The 20,670-nt window shown below is 41.0% G+C and overlaps 1 protein-coding gene across 2 annotated transcripts in view; it reads left to right on the plus strand.

Annotated features, from left to right (window-relative positions):
- The first annotated feature begins 13,292 nt into the window (after positions 1 to 13,292).
- The window catches only part of hspa12a (heat shock protein 12A), a 42,556-nt gene continuing 35,178 nt past the window's right edge, over positions 13,293 to 20,670 (plus strand). For both annotated transcript variants that reach the window (XM_061228918.1, XM_061228920.1), the window contains exon 1: positions 13,293 to 13,595. In XM_061228918.1, coding sequence (XP_061084902.1) covers positions 13,556 to 13,595 — 40 coding nt within the window. In that variant the 5' untranslated portion in view covers positions 13,293 to 13,555. The remainder of the gene's footprint in view (positions 13,596 to 20,670) is intronic.

The raw sequence follows: 20,670 nt of genomic DNA on the forward strand, positions 1-20,670 counted from the left end.
TACTCAGAAACTTGAGTATGGCACCACCCCATCTGACACCGACAATCATTCCATGGTCAAAGTCACTTGGATTACATTTCTTCCCTATTCAGATTTTTGGTCTGAGCAACAACTGAATCTCTTGGCCATGTCTGCATTGAGTTGCTGCCATATGATTGGTTGATTCAATATTTTTTATGAACAAGCTAGTGTACAGGTCTACCTAATAAAGTGTCACTGGGTGTATATATGTCTGTGTCAGGTAATTAAGAGGTTGGGACCACATTAACAAATGAAACCTGCCCATCCCCCCCTCACAGTAGGGGCTGCCTCTAATGGTGTACATAACACCATCTTGTGCTTCCACTCAGTTCAAAATATTCCTTTTTCATCCCACCACCATTTTCCCAATACACTGTCTATTGTCTCACACACTGGAACATAAGTCTATGTCCTTACCTTCTGCCACTGAAAGGCCCTTGTAAATAAGACTGGTATGCTTAAAGTTTCGGCTGTGCACCATTTTAATAAATGGCTATGGCCAAGGTCATTTTCTTTTCTCAGAACCTTTCACGCACACACACATTTTATTTCAAGTTAAAACAACAGAAATATCAGTGATATCAGTCTTACATTTAATTGTGCTAAAAATGCAATATTATATGTGTAACATGATGTATGCATTGTATGCAATGTGGTGAAGCCTAACATAAATACTGAACATATTCACCAGTTATAACCAGAGAAGAGTGGCAGTAATTACTGGACAGTCGTAGTACTTCACTGTTCATAAATCAGCAAAACCTTTTTTACGGCGTGAAACCAGTGAATGGCCTACTTTTGTTCAAAGGATAATTCAGATACATTTCTTCTTTTAAAAATGCCGTAGAAATGTCTTTCACGTTTGGGTATGGAGTAATTTCGTACCAAATGGTATCAGTTCCATTGTAAGGGTACTTAGAAGAGATGGCATAGTTATCGGAAGCCAGACAAAGAAAGTAAGCCCTAAAACTCCCGTAATTACAATATCTGTCAAAACACTAGCTAGATCAATTGTCAAATTACCATGTTGAGCTACAGCTCAATATTGCTCCAAGTATTTCAGGGGCACTTATGGGGGGTTCGTATTAGAATCACAAACACAAAACAAATGCAACTGGGAACATACAGCCTATTTTTTTTATTTTTAGAAAGTTAATGTTTTATTCCAACATAATGTTCCCATGCATTACAAATTCATTTATATGGTAGGTATGGCCACAATTCTCTCATAACAAGACTATTATATTGGAAGCAAAGAAAAGCAGGACAACAAAAACATTTTTCAGACACCAATTCTGCCTGTTCTATGTCCTTGTATCTCTTATGCAAGTTTATATTGAAATGGTTATGAATATACATGCGTATACAGTCATTGTGATCCACACTCTCTCGGGTCTGCTCAACTCTTATGTATTCCCTTGATTTCCACTATCCAGTGTCTCTATTGTAATTAGCCAATGGCGTGTGGACGTACATTTGACAGGCATGGAAAAATGTGACTCTCGTAATGTCATTTGTGTGGATAAACCTTTTGTATTTGTGATTTTATATCCTATTATTTTAAGAGAATCTTGCGGTATTGTGCCATTGCTTCCTGAACCCGCTGAGATTGTCTTTCCTTGGATTTCCTTCTGGGATGATGTTTTTCTGTAGGTGTGGTTGAGCAGAGACAGGTTATTGGTCTAGTTGTGCTTTTGTTTTTACAATTCTGGTTGTTTTTTTCAGTAAGCATTATGCTTATTGATCATAAATGGGCCTCTGATATTGTGTTTCTGTATTCCTGGATAACCCTGACGTCCTCCACATCTGTAAGCCACTCTGAATAAGAGTCTGTGCTAACTGATTGTAATGTAATTTAATGCAGTATTTATTTGCCACGTGTACCTTCACTTTCAAGACACAATTTTAAAATGTGCTGTGAAAATCGTAATTGCAATTTGACACGATCCCACCGATAGCCGACAGAAGGGGAAAATGAACCACAAAAGTGTCAGAGTACCCTTAGTTTAACCTACAGTGCTTGGCCTTTCCGTTGAAAACGACAACACTGTCAACGGGAGTGACAGAGCACAGAAAGCTTAAAATAACGTTTCATTCTTCTCGGGCTCACAGCTTGGGCACAGAGCATTGCATTATTCATGTGCTTGGCAAATTCCCTTATGCAGGGAAATGTGTCGGGTACCTGACCTTTCATCATACTCTCTATTTATACAGTTGGGATGCAATTCAATACAAGTACCTTGTTGAAGAGTGCAACGCACAGGCCTTGTGTGTACCGGTGGTGGAGCAGCAGAGCGTTTTTCATTTGAAGTGAAACTGCACCAAAGACATCAGAATTCAGGGCATAGGTCCTCATCTGGAATGTATTTAATATATATTTATTTTATTTATATTATTACATATTATTTCATGTTGGGGAGGAATGATTACACAATAGATCTAACAATATAATGCATTTCATTAAAGATGGGCTGCCTAATTTAAAGCCTCATATGGCCGTGTAGATATCATGCATCCCATTGTGTAAAATGTGATTGATTTTAGTAGTGGATGAGTTCTACAATGTATTTAAATATCTCTGCTAAGGGTAGGAAACCACGATAATCTCAGTGAATGAAACGTGAGGGACGTGCTGTTTGTGGATGTGGGGATAAACCCTGTTTCTATACAGTAGGTGAAATACTATTTCGAGAGTGTGGGTCCAGACTGCAGTGTGTAAGAGAATTTGAATTTTCCCAGTCTGACCAGGTGAGTATAAGGTCAAGTCTCCATGTTTTGCAGCCTCTCAGCTGCTTCTTGGTACCACCGAAGATGGTGGAAGAAATCAAACTAGACATATTATTTTGCAAGTCAGTGGAGAAGAGTCAGAATGATCTTAATATATTAACATTTTAATGAATATTCAAAAAAACACATGGTTATTAAGCAAAACAATTATCATGTCATTTTGAAAGCCAGTCTATCTGTCAGTTGTGAAAGAAAGCTTGACAACTGGAACAAATTTGTCAATCCAGTGCGGTACCTTCCTTAAAAAACCTACAGTATACTTCATAAATATTCATGAGGAAGTATAGTGCTTGTATCTTTTAAAGTTACTTTTCACAAAATAAAATTATCGTCAAATTTCCATTTTCCTCCAATATGGTTTCTTGGCCATTTTGGCATATTCAATTATTTAAGGAATATGGCTAATTTAATCTGTGAGTCATATTTCAAAAAATGACACATTTAGTCTATGAACAAAATTGCTTGCTTGTGACAATGTTGGAAATGAAGTACCAGGCAAGGCTTTTTTTAAGCTTTTGATTTCTTGGTTCTGCTAATCAATATTTCTTTGCTACGTCTCAATTTATGACCACCTGAATGCGCCCACTTTTGTTTTTTTATTTGGAGAGCAGGATAAGTGTTGGGTGGTACCGACATGGGTTCAGAATTCTCTTATATTAATGTGACATTATATATAAAATATACACTTTTTAGGCAACTTCTGGCAGGTGTCTTAAGTGTAAGTTGTGTGGATGCACAAGCCAACAGTTACCGAAAATCAGAACTCAGTTTAAATGTTATCTAAGGGCCTTAAAACAAAGGGGTGCAAGCTTGCAGTAAAAAGACTCAAATATAGAACCCCATTATGAGACTACTGGACAGCAGCGGATCAGTCTTTTCAGCCACGGGTGATTAGAGACACTTTTAGTATTTGCCACTTGGAAAATGTGTGCTGCTTTTTGGGATCTATAAAATGTCTTTCTATTAGACTGATGAAAAATGATAATAATAATGCTACAAGATTGCAACAAGAAACATCCCCTGTAACATCATTAGTGGGGAAAATGAATCAAACTACTTCAAAATGAGTCTGATTCATCCGCTGGCCCCTTCCTCCTCTTTGTGAAAGGAGAGAAGTGCTCTTGTCCTCACAACAAATATAGAATTTTTTTAAGGCTCTTAAGTACCATCAGTGTGTTTATTCCAGGGTATGCATCATTAATGGTTGCTTCTTTCTTCTTTTTAAAAAGGGGGAGAAAAGATGATTACACATGCTGGCAGCCACTCCACTATACTTTACGCAGCCCTGCAGTGCACATAAAGCGCACGTTATGATTTTCTTAATAATCTTACAAACTTTTTTTTTTGCAATTTGTTTCTTTTTTTTTTTCTTGCAGTCCTCCGCAGCAAGAGTGGCTCGTTTATTCAGACTAATAAAATGCGGCATGCTGAAACAAGGCAATTGGCACAGTACTCTTCCCCCAGCTGGCATGCTTTAAGGCTCTCAATTTTAACCTTGATGTGTATGTGTTGTTTGAACTCATTTATACGTGATTAAATTCATAACAAGAGACACCCCATTAGCTGAATAAGATGATTGTTGCCTAGAGGAACCCGTTCTCATTCTGCCCCCCCCACCTCCCCCCCAGGCCATAATAAAAGGTAATTTAATGATTATGACAGCATCATAATCATTCAACCAGAAGATGTGGTCAACCTTAAAATACTGCTAACTATGGCATCTATACAGAAAATCAGTACATATTTAAACAATGGATCTGACCCGTGAAACAACGTATTGGCTTTCTGTTGGAATCATTATATATCAGTGTGTTTACATTATGTGCAGTAAATTGGTTATGTTGTGACTTGCAGCTTGAGACCCCTGACACCTGTTTTTATGTGTTCATTCAACACTCTCTATTTACAGTCAAATAACACCCAGCTGCTATTTCCATTTACTGCATAATTAGGTCAGTAAGTAGAGTACTATCTACTCTTTCAAAATGCACATTATGTACTGAATGATGATTTAGCATTAATGATAAATTATATAAATGGATTAACATGTAACATATATACAGTGAGCTCCGTAATATTCGGGACAAAGACATATTTTTTTTCTTCTTTCGGCTCCGTACTCCACAATTTTTGATTTGGAATCCACATGTGGTTAAAGTGCACACAATCAGCTTTCATTTAAGGGTATTTATTCAATTCGGTTACACCTTGTAGAAATTGCAGCACTTTTTATACAGTCCTCCCATTTGATGGCACCATAATGTCTGGGACAAATGGCTTCACAGGTGTTCCTGATGAGTCAGGTGTGTGTATTTTCTTCCTTTGACTTTGGCTTTCAAGCATCAAATTCAATGCTTCAATTCAGCCTTGATTCAATGCTTTTGATTCCCTTTGAAGTCTGTTATTGGTGTTTGTCAACACGAGGACCAGAGATGTCAATGAAAGTCAAGGAAGCAATTATGAGGCAGAGGAATAGAAAGAAAGTCAGAGACATAGGCCAAACTTTAGGCTTACGAAAACCAACTACTTGGAGCAGAATTAAGAAGAAAGCTAGCACTGGTGAGTATAGTAATGACAAAGGGCCTGGTAGACCAAAGAAGACCTCTAAAGTCGTGAGTGAGGAATTCTCACTATAATTAATAAAAAACCCCAAACACATGTCTGACAGATAATAAACACTCTTCTGGAGGTGGGCATGGATATGTCACTGACTACTGTTCACAGAAGACTTCACAATCCCAACTACAGAAGCTACACTGCAAGACACAAACCACTAGTTGGCCACAAAAACAGGACAACCAGGTTACAGTTCCCTTAAAAAGCCTGCAGAGTTATGTCTCGTGGACATAAGAGATTGACTTCAGAATGATAGCAACAGCAAAGTATGGAGGCTATATGAACAGCCCAAGAACTACAGCATCTGTGAAACAAGATGGTTGGGGTGTTACAGTTTGGGCATGTTTTGCTGCAACAGGAGATGGCTTACTTGCCTTCATTAATAATGTACTGCAACTGCTGATAGCGGCAGCAGAATTAATTTTGAAGTCTATAGATGCATCTTATCTGCTCAAGTTCAACTGTGACCTCCAATCTCATTGGATGGTGCTTCATCCAACAGCAAGTCAATTGTCCCAAACAAACTGCTAAAGCAACCAAGGAGTTTTATCACAGCCACAAATTCGTGTCAGGCTAAGTCATTCATCTGATCTGAATGGAATTGAAAATGTGTTTCAGATGCTGTAGAGAAAACCTCAAGCAACTGACCCCTGAGACGGGCAGGAGATGCAGCACAGGCGTGGCTGGCTTGGTTTTGTGTATTGTGTTCAGTGAGGGCTATCCCGTCTCCGTCCAACCACTGCTCCAGCCCTCCTGCCTTCCAAACCCATCTCCTACCCTCCTACCCGGCTTTGACCTCCGCTTGTCCTGGGATTTCGGCCGGCCTACTCTACAGTTCCCTGTTTGCTTGGACTCTGACTCTTTGCTTGGACTCGACTGTGAAACCGTTTTGCTTGTATTGCCCTGCTTGCCGTGCACTGACCTGCTTTTGCGAAACTACGATTAAAGCCTGTAATTTATTACACCCCTGTCTGCGAGTGGTTCCCATGATGTGCCAACAGGTAGTAGTCTAATGTTTAGTGAAAAAGAACATTTTCAAAGAAATTTGTGTGAAAGGTTGCATTAAGAAATCTTTTAGATAGAGAAGTCAAAGTAATGAAATTATTGGAGTAATTGAAGGCTGTCCTTCACCCTTTAAAGCAGAATATGTTTGTCTCGTCCATTTATGTCCTGCTCAACTCAGGGGATTAAACATAAGTGTCATGAGATCTGTTTGCACGTGTTCTATGGCCTTTCACTTGAAGGCAGAAGCACAGGTAACCCTCTGGCGAGGCCAGCAGTGTTTCTGTGGTAGATATTGTATCTATTAATTTGCCTATTTTCAGTGGTAACAGTATTGAAACAAAGTGGTGCGTCAAAGTGCCTGTCAACTCGAGCAGAAGAGGAAATGGCTGGCAGAGGGGCACCAAGCTAGGTACCCGCTAAGGTTATCAAAACAACGCTCGCAATACGCAGGCCTTTGAAACTTTGGCAATTTTGTCACGGAAGCCATAATATTGAGTGGTGTCAAAGGTTTAATTCTAGAGAGATGAGAAACAAAGAGGACCCCAAAATACAGAGGCAGGGAAATGGATTCTTTGTTAAAAGAGTCCATTTCCCTGTCGAAAGGAGATGGTACAGAGACTAAAGTATAGGGATGTATTCATTGGAATTTAAGTGGCTCAAAGTGTGTTCATGTTTTATTTATTCTGGTTCTATTTTCAAAAAGCATGTTTTAAGATAAAATGTGGTTGGGTGACTAATGAACAAAGCAACTGTTCGTAAAATTACGGTTTTCATATTGACAGTATCAATTGTACTGCCGGTTCAGGTAGTCAGGTTAGGTAACAGGAAAATGGAAGCAAAAAAGTAACTTACTGCAAGTGGGTGCTGGACCTCCTCGGGTGCCCATTATGTCTTGTTTGTGTCATGGTATGGTATTGTCTATCAGCATCAACTTTAACATAGCTCACTGTAGTGGAGAATGCAGTCTCCACCATCACTCCAGAATATCTGATAAATGCTTTTTTTAAATTCAAATCTGTTGACTGGGATGCCGTATGGATGATGTGAGTTTAAAACAGGCTAAAGATGATAATTCAGTTTTGAAAAGTAAGAAAGAGTGCACACAAACAATGTTGGGAAACTGGACACCGCATATTTCTCAATTTTTCTGAATGTTACCTGTATATTGCGATATGTTTATGTTATTAGGAATGGATAAGATTACTTTTATGGAACCATTTTGACATTTTTAATCTCCATTAGAGAACATTTAATCCATCAACAATTTTGCCATGAAGAGAGTGGGAAACTTGTTAACTGTAAAATGCTGAAGCACAGCAATACATACAAGTGATGTCAGTGACAGTTATGGGCTCCCAACTGCCTCAAGTGACCACTAGATGGCGTAAGACGCTGATTTGAACAATATCCAAACTGTGATGAGGGAAAGGCAAGCTATTTATATGCTTGTCAATGTTTAGCAAGGGAATTGATTTAAATCTCTCTGAAAGTATGGAGGGAAAGGGTTTAGGTATTTCAGCAATTTTTCTTACATTTGTTCAGAATATTCTCCTAGAAAAATACTTTTCATGGATGTGTATCATGGAATATAACAGTTCTTGTTTGCTGAGTTAGTGCTGTTATTGAAGAGTGTATATCACATTGTATTGCATAACCTGGAATTTGACCATTCATATGAGTAATATACCAATAATATGTGCTTACGTGACTATAACCACTGCTTAGCTTTTGCTGTTTCTTTATTGTGTTGCTTTGTGTTCTGTATACATACCCATGTCACAGCTATCAGTTGGATTAATTTATAGAAAAATAATAAACAATATTCTGTTCCATTCTTATGCACATTTAAGTGAAAAGTTAGGTGTTGTCAATCAAGTTTAGTAGCAGTTATTTTCTTCTGGTACCCTTATCTAATTTAACTGCATTATCCCCTGCACATTAATGCGTCGAACGTTACCGGCATTTTTTTGCTTAAGATGCACTGTGACTTAGTCTTAGTCTGACTTTGTGGGACAAGTCATCAACAGTTTGTGATTATCAATAAAATGTTATTTTGTTAGAATGTTTATTGTCCTCGAAGAAGGACAGATGACCATCTAAGATTATGGCTGTCCAATGCTAAAAGTAAAAGAAATAAGAAAAATGTCTCAACAAATAGTGTTGTTTGGCATCTGTGCATCATAGACAGACAGCTGTCTTCCACCATTACATGTTATTTGGCTATAACTAATTTATTTACAGTTAATTAGACTAAGCATGAGACAATCCCCCCTGGAGCAATTTGGGGTTAATACTTGCTCTGTGGCTACAACAGGGATCGAACCACTGACCTTGCAGGTTCCAGTCATGTACCTTAACCACTATGCTACATTACACTTAAATCAAATGCATCATTCTCAGTCAGACATCTGACAGTTTCTCAATCACAAGTTCAGGAGAGCCACAATGTTGAGCTTTTTTCAACCTTTCAATCAGCAGCCAATTTATGCCTTGGAAGCAAAGTGTGTGGAAAAGAAATCGGTGACTTGGATTAGCTGCTGAAATGCCCCAAGATCACTGTGGCCCTTCAGGACCCAAGTCTACCTCCCCTGGCCAAACATCTCCAGTTCTAAAGGTGTCTTTAGTAAACTGGCTTTATTCAGAGTTGAGTGCTACAGAGTGCAGAGACATAAGCTTTCTCTTGGCCAGGGCTCCCATTGTGGATGCATCCGACATCGCGCCATCTGTTTAGTGCATTGAGAACAAATTGTGCAGTAATCTGCCCTTCTGCATATTAATTTGTCACATTGACCCTGACTCAATCTTCGCATGGATGAGCTGGTCGAGCTTCTCGGCAAGGCAAAGTTGCTGAGTACCCTTGACCCTGTGCGAGGGGTATTGGCAAGTTCCCTTGACTCAGTTGGCGAAGGACCTGGTGGCCTTCTTCCAAGTGGCTTATACCGTTTTGTGGTCATACCATTTGGCCTTCATGGCGCCTTGGCAGGTTTTGTGTTGCATGGGGGCATCATCAAGCCTCAGCTAAGCAAGATTGAGGTTCACTGGTCCCCCCCCCAACACCGAGTGGTGAGTGAGGTCGTTGAGTGGGACTCAACGTGGATAAATAAAGAATAAAAGTAGAACTAAAGCTGGACGCCTGACGTCTGCCTTACCTGAAATTGAAAGCAATGGCGTTGAAGGCAGCACAGCACTCCTATTGAAGCTACCTGCAGAAATGGTCTGCACCAAATGACTTTTATACAGATGGACATATGCAACATTGTCAATTGTTACGCGCTTATCAGAACCATCTTCTTCCTCTGTCTGCAGATACTGGCCAAATAGAAGGCTGTTTAACGGGTAAGCACCAGATATTTTCTAACATCAACCAGTAAATTAAAGAGGTTTTTCAAAGAGACTCATTTTATAATTCACACTTACAAGCATAATGTTATTGACATAAAGGCAAGAAATAAGAAAACATGTAATCGCTTCCTGTTTTCTTCAGAATTACCACGTCATATTCTGTGACAGAATTTAATGAGTAGGATACTGTTATTAGCTTTGCAGCATTGTGAAATTAGCATTGTTTGCTGCACTGCTGTCATCACCGAAGGTGACTCAAGGATGTGTTAAGATGCAACACCTTGTGTTACAGTGCAACATGCAATGTGTGTGACGGACAAGTTGAGCTCTTCCGTCCTGGCAGCAAGGGATTTTTTTAGCTCACCTCATTCTCATGAAATATGCCTCAAATTATAGTAAGCTTGTCTAGTGCGCTCTTCATTCAATTGAGCGCAATGTATAAAGCACTTGAGGCAACGTGTAGCAGGACTTCAATCTCTGAACTCATAATATTCTTTTTCTTCAATGCCAATTTTATGAATGACACTTCCGGACAAATGGGGCAGTATGCCTAGCCTCATAAGGCATTTTTAGAGTGTCAATTATGCCAATTCACAATACTCATGAACATGCAAAAATTTTGGAATTCATCATGTTTCTGTGGTCATTTACATCCAGAAGTAAGGGAAAGTTAAGATAAAGAGTATAAAAAATGTTCTTGCGTGAGGACCATTGTCTTGCTGTGGGATGAAGCACCGTCCAATGAGTTTTGATGCTGCTTCATGGTTGAACTTGAGCAGATAAGATTCATCTGTGCACTTCAGAATTAATTCTGCTGCTGCTGCGATTAGCAGTTACGTCATCAATAAAGACAAGTGAGCCAGTCATACATACCCAAGCCATAACACCCCCACCACCATATTTCACAGATGAGGAGGGGTGCCGTGCATCACTGATAGTTCCTTTTGGCCTCCAAGCGTTGCTCTTGCCATGATACAGTATGATTCTTGATCTCATCTGTCAACAAGACCTTTTTACAGAACTCTGTAGGCTCCTTTTAGATACTTCTTAGGTAGTTCTTAACTGTAACCTGCCCATCCTGTTTTTGCTGCCAACTATGCTGTATTTCCATCTTGCAGTGTAGCCTCTGTAGTTCTGTTTTTGAATTCTTCTGCGGACAGCGGTCACTGACACATCCACGCCTGCCTCCTGAAGAGTGTTTCTTATCTGTTGGACAGGTGTTGGGCATTTTATCTTCATTATGGGGAGAATTTGTTGTTCTTTCCTTGGCCCACCAGGCTCCTCTCTCTTCTCAATGATGTTCCAAACAGTTAATTTTGGTAAGTCTAAGGCCCATGCTTCTGGCTGCCTTCTTATTCCTCAGCCTTAAATAAGTTCCTTGACTTTCGTTGGCATGACTCATTCGCTCGGGGCAACACTGGATCAGGAGGTAAGAGTGGCCGTCTGCCAGTCGGTTTCTCCGGTTCGATCCCACCCTGGGTCCGTCAAAGTGCCCCTGAGCAAGACACCTAACCCCCAAAATGCTCCTGACGAGCTGGTTGGTGCCTTGCATGGCAGCCAATCGCTGTTGGTGTGTGAGTGTGTGAATGAATGGGTTAATGAGAAGCATCAATTATACAGCGCTTTGGATAAAGGCGCTTTATGAATGCCAACCGTTTACAACTCACGTCCTCATGTTCACAAACACCGATAACAGACTCAAAATGCAATCAGAAACCTGGAATCAAGACGAGATACTGCACAAAGGAAACAATTGAACATAAAGAGGGCTCCAGAATTATTGACACCTCTGGCTGGCAATGCACAAAAAAACTAAAATCAGGGTTCAAAATAAAACTGAGCAAAGCAGATTAAACAGGTGTAACTACAAACTCAGAAAAAAGCAGCCACAAGGCAGTGTTCATGCATTACTGGCATTTGGCAGACGCTCTTATCCAGAGAGACGTACAGTTGATTAGACTAAGCGGGAGACAATCCTCCTCTGGAGCAATGCAGGGTTATGGGCCTTGCTCAAGGGCCCAATGGCTATGTGGCTTATTGTGACTAAACAGGGGATCGAACCACCAACCTTGCGTGTCCCAGTCATATACCTTAACCACTACGCTACAGACCGCCCCTAATGTATTCCTTCTTTTAATGTGTGACTGCATACAGAAGGACTGCTATTGAGGGCAAATTAAAAATTCAGCAAATAAGTTGATTAATAACGCATGTTTTATTTTTAAGTCAGTAGAAAAAGGACACACAAAGGACTTTCTGCTTACTGTTAAATATGCACACTTCTCATTAGTTTTAAAGTATTTTTTATTGTAGTTTAGCTGTTGAACTCTTGATAGTGACCATTTACCACTTACAGATAGAATCAGGTCGCTGTGGATTTTGAAGCAGGTTTTTGTGTTCCAGTTTACAACAAAATAGAAGCTTTTCCACACGTGTGAGTGGTAAAGGTTTTGCATCATTGGTGAAAAATGTCATGTGAAAAAGCTCCCTCCCATTACATTTTTTTTAATAGTTTCATTATTCAGATTTTGGCAGAGAATGTAATGAACACAAGTACCAACTGAAAACCATGTACCTAGCAATAGTAGTAACACCTTTACATCATGTCTGCCAAGGGCTGGTTTTCATCTATGCACTTGCGTGCCATTTGGCAACAGTACTTCTATGCCAATAGAAAACATCTTGCAGTGTTTCTTTTTTTAAAGTTTCATTCCATGATTAAAACAATGTTTTCCACACCTCCTGTGTTGTTAGCCTGTAACTTCACGCATTTAGCCTCATGCCAAAGCAGGGCCATTTGCTTGTCCACCCTTCGGTCTACTAGGTGACAACATCACTCTAAATCCCTATCATACCACATCATATTGTCATGTCATTCTCCCACTGAAAGGTGGTTGCATATTTTGCTTCCATATTTTGTTGACAAGCCACTTGTAATAACCCCACCCTTTACCCTGACCATGGTCTGGCAGTCTCAGTGCGGACCAAGAGGATTAGGAGGGGCGTGAGCATGCACCCAAGGCACTGAATAAATGTACTACTGAAACAAGGCAGCTAATGCAACAGAAGGACATGTAAACCGATTGCCTGTGTACTTTTAACTTTATATGTTCTAGGATGGACATTTCCTTTTCCTTACTTTTAACTCACAGAACCAAACAATACCAGCAGACCAAAACACCACAAGAAGGTGAAAACTATGGAAAATTACCTGCTATTAATTGTATGTGAACGTCAAATGCCCGGTTATAGACTATTGGGTTTATGCATTAATACTATGAACTGAGTTTCAGCAACATATCTGCACAGCATCTCTGCACCGTCCGGGTTGCAGTACACTTACTGCGGAATGAGAAGCATTCGCTGCCAGAACAGCCGTGCTGACCAAGGGGATGGGAGGGGCGGGATAGAGAGACCAGAAATCGGAAAGTAACAGTCAAAGCTGACTTCCTTTTTGGGGGGGGCAGAGACCAGCAGTCCAGCTACTTTCAACAAGAGGCGTTTCAGCTCCATGGGTCAATTTCGCATAGCATCATTTAAACGTGCAATTTAGCGCGCCATCCTTGGGTATTTTCCGGACAGTGTAGAGAAAGGGGAGGAAAAGGAAGGGGAGGTGGGGGAAATAAAATCCTGGGAAGTGCAGAAGTAAGCTTTTGAACCACCAATATACAGCCTACACACCGCAAAGTGAATCTAGGAACGTTTTTTTCCAGAGGCTAGCTACATGGTTTAACTGTTTGTTTTTTTGTGGAAGATCCAAAGACAGATAGTACACCGGGATACGATGACTGAAAAAGAATCAGCCACAGACAACGTAACTGCAGGTAAACAGGAAAAATGTTTTATGTAATCCTTACTGGGTCTGTCGGAGTAGCTACTGCTGCTGTTGCAGCAAGAATGGCCAGCGAGAGGAGGCGCGCGTATTTTCAGTAGTTCATTTATTTTTAGTCTGCATTATTACTCTTGCCAATTCCTGCGCGTTGAAGGTTTTTCAGAGATTGCAGAGATTTTTTGGGATATATCTTGGGAGTTAAATCTGGCTCCTTGATCGAAGCGAAAAGGCTGAATAAAGGCGTTAGAATACATTTGTTGCTGAATCTTATTTAGACAAGATACATTTTAGGATGGTTTATGTGGGTGATTCGTATGCCGCATGGCGAGTGGAAAGGACTGCAGTGTTTCGGGGCATGTTAAGGTGATTATGTCAAGCACGTTTCGAAATATGGCATTGTAGCTAATTAGCATATTACAATTCGTTATTTGGTCATTATGAACGAGTGGACGTAGCCTCCAATTCTTCTACATTTATTTGACAGGGTAATGTAGGGCCGATATGTAATGAGCTAGCTGAACGCGCAGCTGAGTTTAGACTTCCATCATTATAGCGGTGCAGAGTTTGGTCACATGGCCAAATCCTACGGGAATCTGATTCAATGCAGCAAAACTCGGCGTGCTTCTCCTGCCAGGTGAAATGACGACAGGACGCAGACGTTTAACCCGTTTGCTTCTCACGGAGAATTCGACTGCACTGTCTCACCGTTTGCCTTGATGCTGTGTATTGCAAAAGAGCTGTAGACATTTGCTGACACCTCAACGACTACGTTTATTTCCCCTTATTTATAGCCTACTGTTAGCTATTGCTGCATAGCCTATTTTAAGTAGCCTGTTTGTGTGCGTGGAAGAGACGAATTCACATATCAAAACCGGCGTATTTATTCTCATGTCTGAAAACATGAGCAAATGATGCAGATAAAGGCGTCAGTGTCCTTTTGGAAGGACACCGTATTCATCAGCTGTCGTGATGTAATGCGGGAGGGGCGCCGCAGCAGGCTGAACCAAGATCTTCATTAACTTAGAGCGTGCAGTTGAACAGCACGCATGCATGATATATGTACACATTTTACGAAAAACCTCGTTTGTGGGGCTTAATCGTCACTCAATCGTGCTTTCGTTTTAGATTTTCAGTGGCAATTATTCACGGTCCTGATAATGATCAAAGCTGCAAATAAGGGGGAGTGTGTCAGTGGGGACTTGGCCAAATAGCCAAAAAGCAAAGCCGTGCAACCAGAGAATGCCACCAGATGAGTCTTGATTATTTAGACGTGTGTTGTGTGATTAAGAACCCTGGAAGGTGCGGCCCTGAAGTGTGATATTCGCTTGGTAAACATGAAGTTGTTGAGTAGTTATCAAACAAGCTGCTACGCACACAGGACACAGGAGAGAATTCCCGCTGACATTTAACAACCGTGCATTTGAGCAGGCCTGTGAAATGACAGGTTCCCGGGGTGATCAGAGGGACCATTTGTCACCAGCCACAACTTGGAGAAGTTGTCAGTATCTTGAGATTATTCGTTCCTTGGCGCCGAGGCAAGAGTGAAGCCTACGAACTTCTCAACCAAGTTACTGACACGAAGCGACGCTTGTCAGTCAGGTTCTCGCTGCGGTCTTTTTGCCGTAGCGGGTATAAAGAAGCCATTGTTCAGCCATTGGGGGAGCAGGCCTCAATGGCACATTCCCTCAGAAGAACTTGGGGGGAACTAATTCCACACTGTGGCGGAGAAAAGGTTAACTCGTTAGCCAGACAATTTCAAAGGGCCTCCGACAGCTTGACGTATGTTAGGCCGTCATGGTTAGAGAAATCTTGGCCCAGGCAGGGAAAAAAGACAGCAAGCTTGGAACCCATTTTTATTATGTATCGTAGGCCTGTTTCTTACCACAAAGTGCATACCACTATCGCTATACTGAAGACCAAAGACTAAACAATAATCTTGCCTGAATTAAAGTACCATACTACAAATTTGTGCTTTTGCGCAAATATTTTGTTTGTCATAAGAATGACATTTCAGGTTCATTAACATGAATTAAAGTGTCAGTGAGTAGTTGCAGATAATAAATGTGCATTCAATAATTTTATTTTTAAACTTTTTAAAATAGAAGTGCCAACACAAAAAGCCCAGTCAACAAACAAAAAATGTCTGATTTTTATCTTTTATATCAGCCTTTTGAAGTTTTTCTGAATGTTTTCCAAAATTCTAGTCCAGTGTTCTAGAATGCCATTGCCTTAAATCGTCTGAAAGAAGCTATATTTAAAGTGTAATTATCAGTTACTTTATTTTCAGATCTGATTTGGGAGAGTTGCATCAGCAGTGAATGTCGTCAGCCATATGAGACTTAGCCATAGCTGCAGGCAGGCCTCCTCCCAGCACAGCTTCTCTGCAGATGTGGGTGGAGATGGCGTATAGAGAGAGGGAGGGAGGGAGGGAGGGAGGGAGGGAGGGGGAGAGAGAGAGAGAGAGCTGAGTCAGATCGCGCCAGACGTCCTCTGCTCTCCCGTCTCTCTGCATGGCTGATCTGAGCACGCCCATCCCTGGAGAGCAGGGCGGCTGTCCTAATGCAGACGTAAGGCATGGCGTAAGGCAAGGCGAGGTAGATACCTTGCTCCTTAGTGCTGGCACAGAGCACACTATGGATGCATGTTTAGGCTTTTGCTGCATGCAATTAAAAAAACTATACCGCAACCTTTCTTGGGTGGAGGGGTTTTTCCCCACCTAGATCAGTGCTAATTAAACCTCACCTAATTTTGATTAGGCTACATTAGTTCATTGCAAATAGCTCTTGTCCCTGAAGGATTAGTATGAGTCACGGAAACTCTTATGAATTATGAGGAACTGTATCGAATGCTACTACTAGCACCAATCAGAGATTTTTTAAATTGTTCCTATAGAGTGCAGATAGCCTCTCTGTCTTTCAACAATGCTGCTCAATTATGCTGAATGGATATCAAAATGCCTTTCGCACAATTGAGCTTGCAATACCTTGTTAATTGTGCGTACACAAGGATATTGTTTATGTACACTTCCCCGGTTACATGTTATCATGAGCTGTGCACAAGTTATTCAATATGTTCTCTTTTGTGTGTAAAAACAAAAAACCCATCCTATGGTTATTTGGGTAGGGAGTTTGCACTCACAGTCATGGAACAGAAACACGTGTGTGTCATACATTAATTCAAGTCATGTCTTGCATGTTTTTTTTGTCTGCCTTCATTTTGTATTTTTCGAAATTTTATGCAGTCAGGAGGATTCGGCTTACTGATAAAGATAAGATCATGATATAGGGAGTGACTTTGCTGATATTGGAAGCGCCGGATCCAGTGGGGGATTTGCATTTGGGTGATAGTCGGCCATTCTATGGATCGCGCGTCACGTTTAACTGCCAGAAAAGCTGGAGCAGAGCACAGTATATATTTATGGCAGGGTTGTGTTCAGACCAATGGAAATGGCATGTCAGCACACCTGCTATAAAATTCCGTGTTCTTGAGTCAAGGGGACGCTATTCTGTTTATTGTGTTGCAAGATGTTGCAAACATTCATGTAATTTAACAAGGGCGTGCAAATGCATGGAATGTCAAGTGTTTTTAGCAACCTTTCCAAAGGCAGGGGTTTATTATGGAGGACATCTTACCCTGCTTCCAGCCGAGTGTCTGTAGTTTACCATCTCTTCTCATCCTTCCACTGCACTGTCATGTTTCAGACTGCGTGAACTAGCCTCTGGCTGAAAAAGCCTGTATTCCTGTACTGACCCTGTCAAGTTGAGACTGCTTGAGTGAAACCCAGAAAGCCTGGGCCCTTTTTTTTCCCTGTGTCTGCTGACTTGTGCGGGAATTGACCTCGGCGTTTTCTGGTGCCCTTTGTGGCTCAGCTGTTTCGTGTCCCAGCTTTATGTTCGGGATCGCAGCATGTGTGGCCTGGCCAGCCGATACCCTGGGCCAGGGTGTTTTTGTCTCTTCTGCTGCTGCTGCAAGGAGGGGAACAGTTGCAGAATGTATTTAGGAGGAGGGGCTCATGTCAGTCATTCCATGCATTTGAGAAACGCTGTGAAAAAGATTCTGGGATTTGGTGGCAGACGTTGACGGACGAGGCTGGAGGACGTCTCAGAAGTTGGACAACAAGGTGAAGCCGGGTCTTCCTGGTGTAGCAGGCCCTTCAATTGACCGTAAATAAAAGCAACGACTGTCGCATCAGAAGGGATGCTTTGCTAATTTTGTCTTCTAGGCCCTAGACCATTCATCAGACATTAAGAATGAAAAGTGTGCCTTTGAGTCACCACTGTAGCACGCAGAAGCACAGGAAAAAAGCTGCAGGGTTGTGTGTGTGTGTGTGTGTGTGTGTGTGTGTGTGTGTGTGTGTGTGTGTGTGTGTGGGTGCGCCCACCATGCAGTTAAGGATTTTGGAGCTGCTGTGCTGTACTGGTGGCAGGAGCATGTCACTCTGAGTGTTGCATCTGGCTTCATAGGCTGCTGGTTTGTCTCTTTTTTGTGAAATCTTGTTCTTTGCTATATAAGATGGATACATCTGGTTGTCCTAAACGGAAGTGCAATGGTAGTAAAAAGTAAATGTTCAAAACAGTTTGAAAGTTGGATAGAAATAATCTGTGGTATTTTGCGTCTATTGATCCACAAGATGTTATTTGTGTAGGGAGACTGCACTCAGTCATGGAACAGAAACACTGAGTGAATGGGACTGTATCACAGATGCCAAAAATATTTCTTTGAAATGTATTAAGTCACAAAGTGTTTGTTTGGACACATGGAATAATCATACATAACTTTTAATTTGTAATAATTATCATGCCCTTTCTATATAATCCGTACACATAAACTGGCCGAGGTCAGTTTGTGATGGAAATGTGTTTGTGGTGGGATCTACTGAAAGTGGTTGATTGATTAGATTCTCTAATGGAAGGAGGCCTCTGCAGACTGTGCTTGATGTTAGGATTAGTTTGGAGCACAGTGCTGTTGCTCAGTGAGAGAGGGAAGGATGTCAATCAATAACAAAGGTTGTTGTGGACATTGGGGAGATTTCTCTGCACATATTTAGAATGAATATAAATCAATATTTGTTTGTCCTCAAAGCAGGGTTCCTCCCGAGATGTCTTCCCACCGAGTTTTTCTTTTGCCTCACTTTCCGGCTTTTGGGAGTTCATGCATGTGCTTAACTAATTTCCCTATGCTAATCATAATCATAATAATCTCGTAAAACGTCATATGCAATTTGTTCCCTGTTTCATGGCTTTCTCTATCTGTCCTTTCCTTTGGAACATGTGAGTGAACTTTCGCAGACATAAGGCTTGCACATGTCTCCACTCATATACCGACAGGTAAAGAGAAAAAGTGCACCAAAGTTGCAGTGCACCAAATCCAAGGCAGCCGCGTAGCAGAAATTGGATCATGCTGAATTTTAAGTTTGGTTAAATCATGCTAAATGTTAAGTGTATCCAAATAGATTTCCACATACAGTATGAATGCTGTTTCTAATGCAGTCATGCATACGTGATAGTGGGATGATGGTTTATCGTGATGAGCTGGTTGTCTGAAGCAGTGCTTATGGCTGGACTGCCCAATAAAGGTCCTACAGAAGTCCAGGAATGCCTGGTGAGATGTGTAGTGTAGTCCCCAGTCACAGTAAACCTTCTGGATATGCGAGTCCCCCTGACTACACAGCCTGGGGATCATGGGTCTGGCACCTTCTTAGCGGTGGTCCCTTCTCAATCTGTTTCTATCTTCGCTTTCTACCCGTCTGGATAAAAGGAGGGCAGACCGTCTCCTCTCCTTAGAAAAAGAAAATAAATTCAGACGTGCTTCGTTTTTTCATAGCCTGATCCACACCACTCCAGTTGGTCTCAGTTGTCCATTATGTGCTATTATTCGTCATAACTGCTTCTCAGTCATTGCCTTCTCAGCCTCCACATATTTAATGTGATTGTATATCATGATACTGATACTCATGGAATATATATATTTTCCAGACAGATATTGAGCACATACATGTGTAATGGGGTAAGGTGAGATTGGGAGGGGGGGGAAGATGGACTCCTTAAGGCGCAGTTTACGACTGCTATGGCTGGAATTTTTAATAATAACATACGTCCTTGCTAAAGGTCTTCATGGTATTTATTCACGGTGAAGGCCTAAATCTTCTTTCAGTAAAGGAGTAAGTTAGTATAGGCAGTTACATCATTGGCTTGAATGCGGACATATGGTTCCCTTTAACCGACGTCAGCGCACTGGGAAAGAGCTGACTCGTTAGACAGGAAGGTGTAGTGATTTCTGCTGTTGACTTCATGCGCACCTTGCTGTCTGTATGCAGAGATCAATGCGGGCGATTTACTGCTGACTGATTGAAACCCGTTCTGTGGTCAAGTTAACTCCCCTGGGTTGAATGTCAGTAAAATGTAGAGTAATGCGCATTTGTCGATATTTACGTAAGTATTAAATTGCTGGGCTCAATGTCATGTGTTCTCATTTATTTTATGTCATATATTTTTGTTGTCAAAGGTTATGAATTGTCCTGTACAACCAGGCAAGGTAATGAAATGCACGGCAAATTAATATTTATGTCAGCGAAGAAGAACTTTGATGGAAATTAATCAAATTAATTTAAAATGTATCATTATAGGAGGCAAATTTGATGTCTTGTTGTTATGGGTAAAATGTATGTTATGGCTAAAATGATAAACATTATAAAATGCCACTTGCTGACATATTACGAGGGGGAATACAGGTGACATACAACACTCAGAAGCATTTCTAATCACAAGCAAAACATGAACAAGATACCTTGGTCATTAATTGCAGATATCCAATATCGCATCGATATCTTCTTGAATAGAAATAACTTGACCTGAAATTCCAATGCTGCTTAGGTGTGTTGTTATTACCACCACCCTCCAAGGATGGAATTTATTGCTACGAGTAGACATCAGATTATGAAATCAGATTATCCATGTGGGGGGATTTGATTTATTTTCAAAGAGACAAATCTTCCAATGATCACAGTCATGTGGCCATTACAGTATGTTGGGTCAACAGGCATCGCTCCATGGCCACATTATGTGCAT

Source organism: Conger conger, chromosome 18 (assembly GCF_963514075.1).
Source record: "Conger conger chromosome 18, fConCon1.1, whole genome shotgun sequence".
Classification (NCBI taxonomy): Eukaryota; Metazoa; Chordata; class Actinopteri; order Anguilliformes; family Congridae; genus Conger; species Conger conger.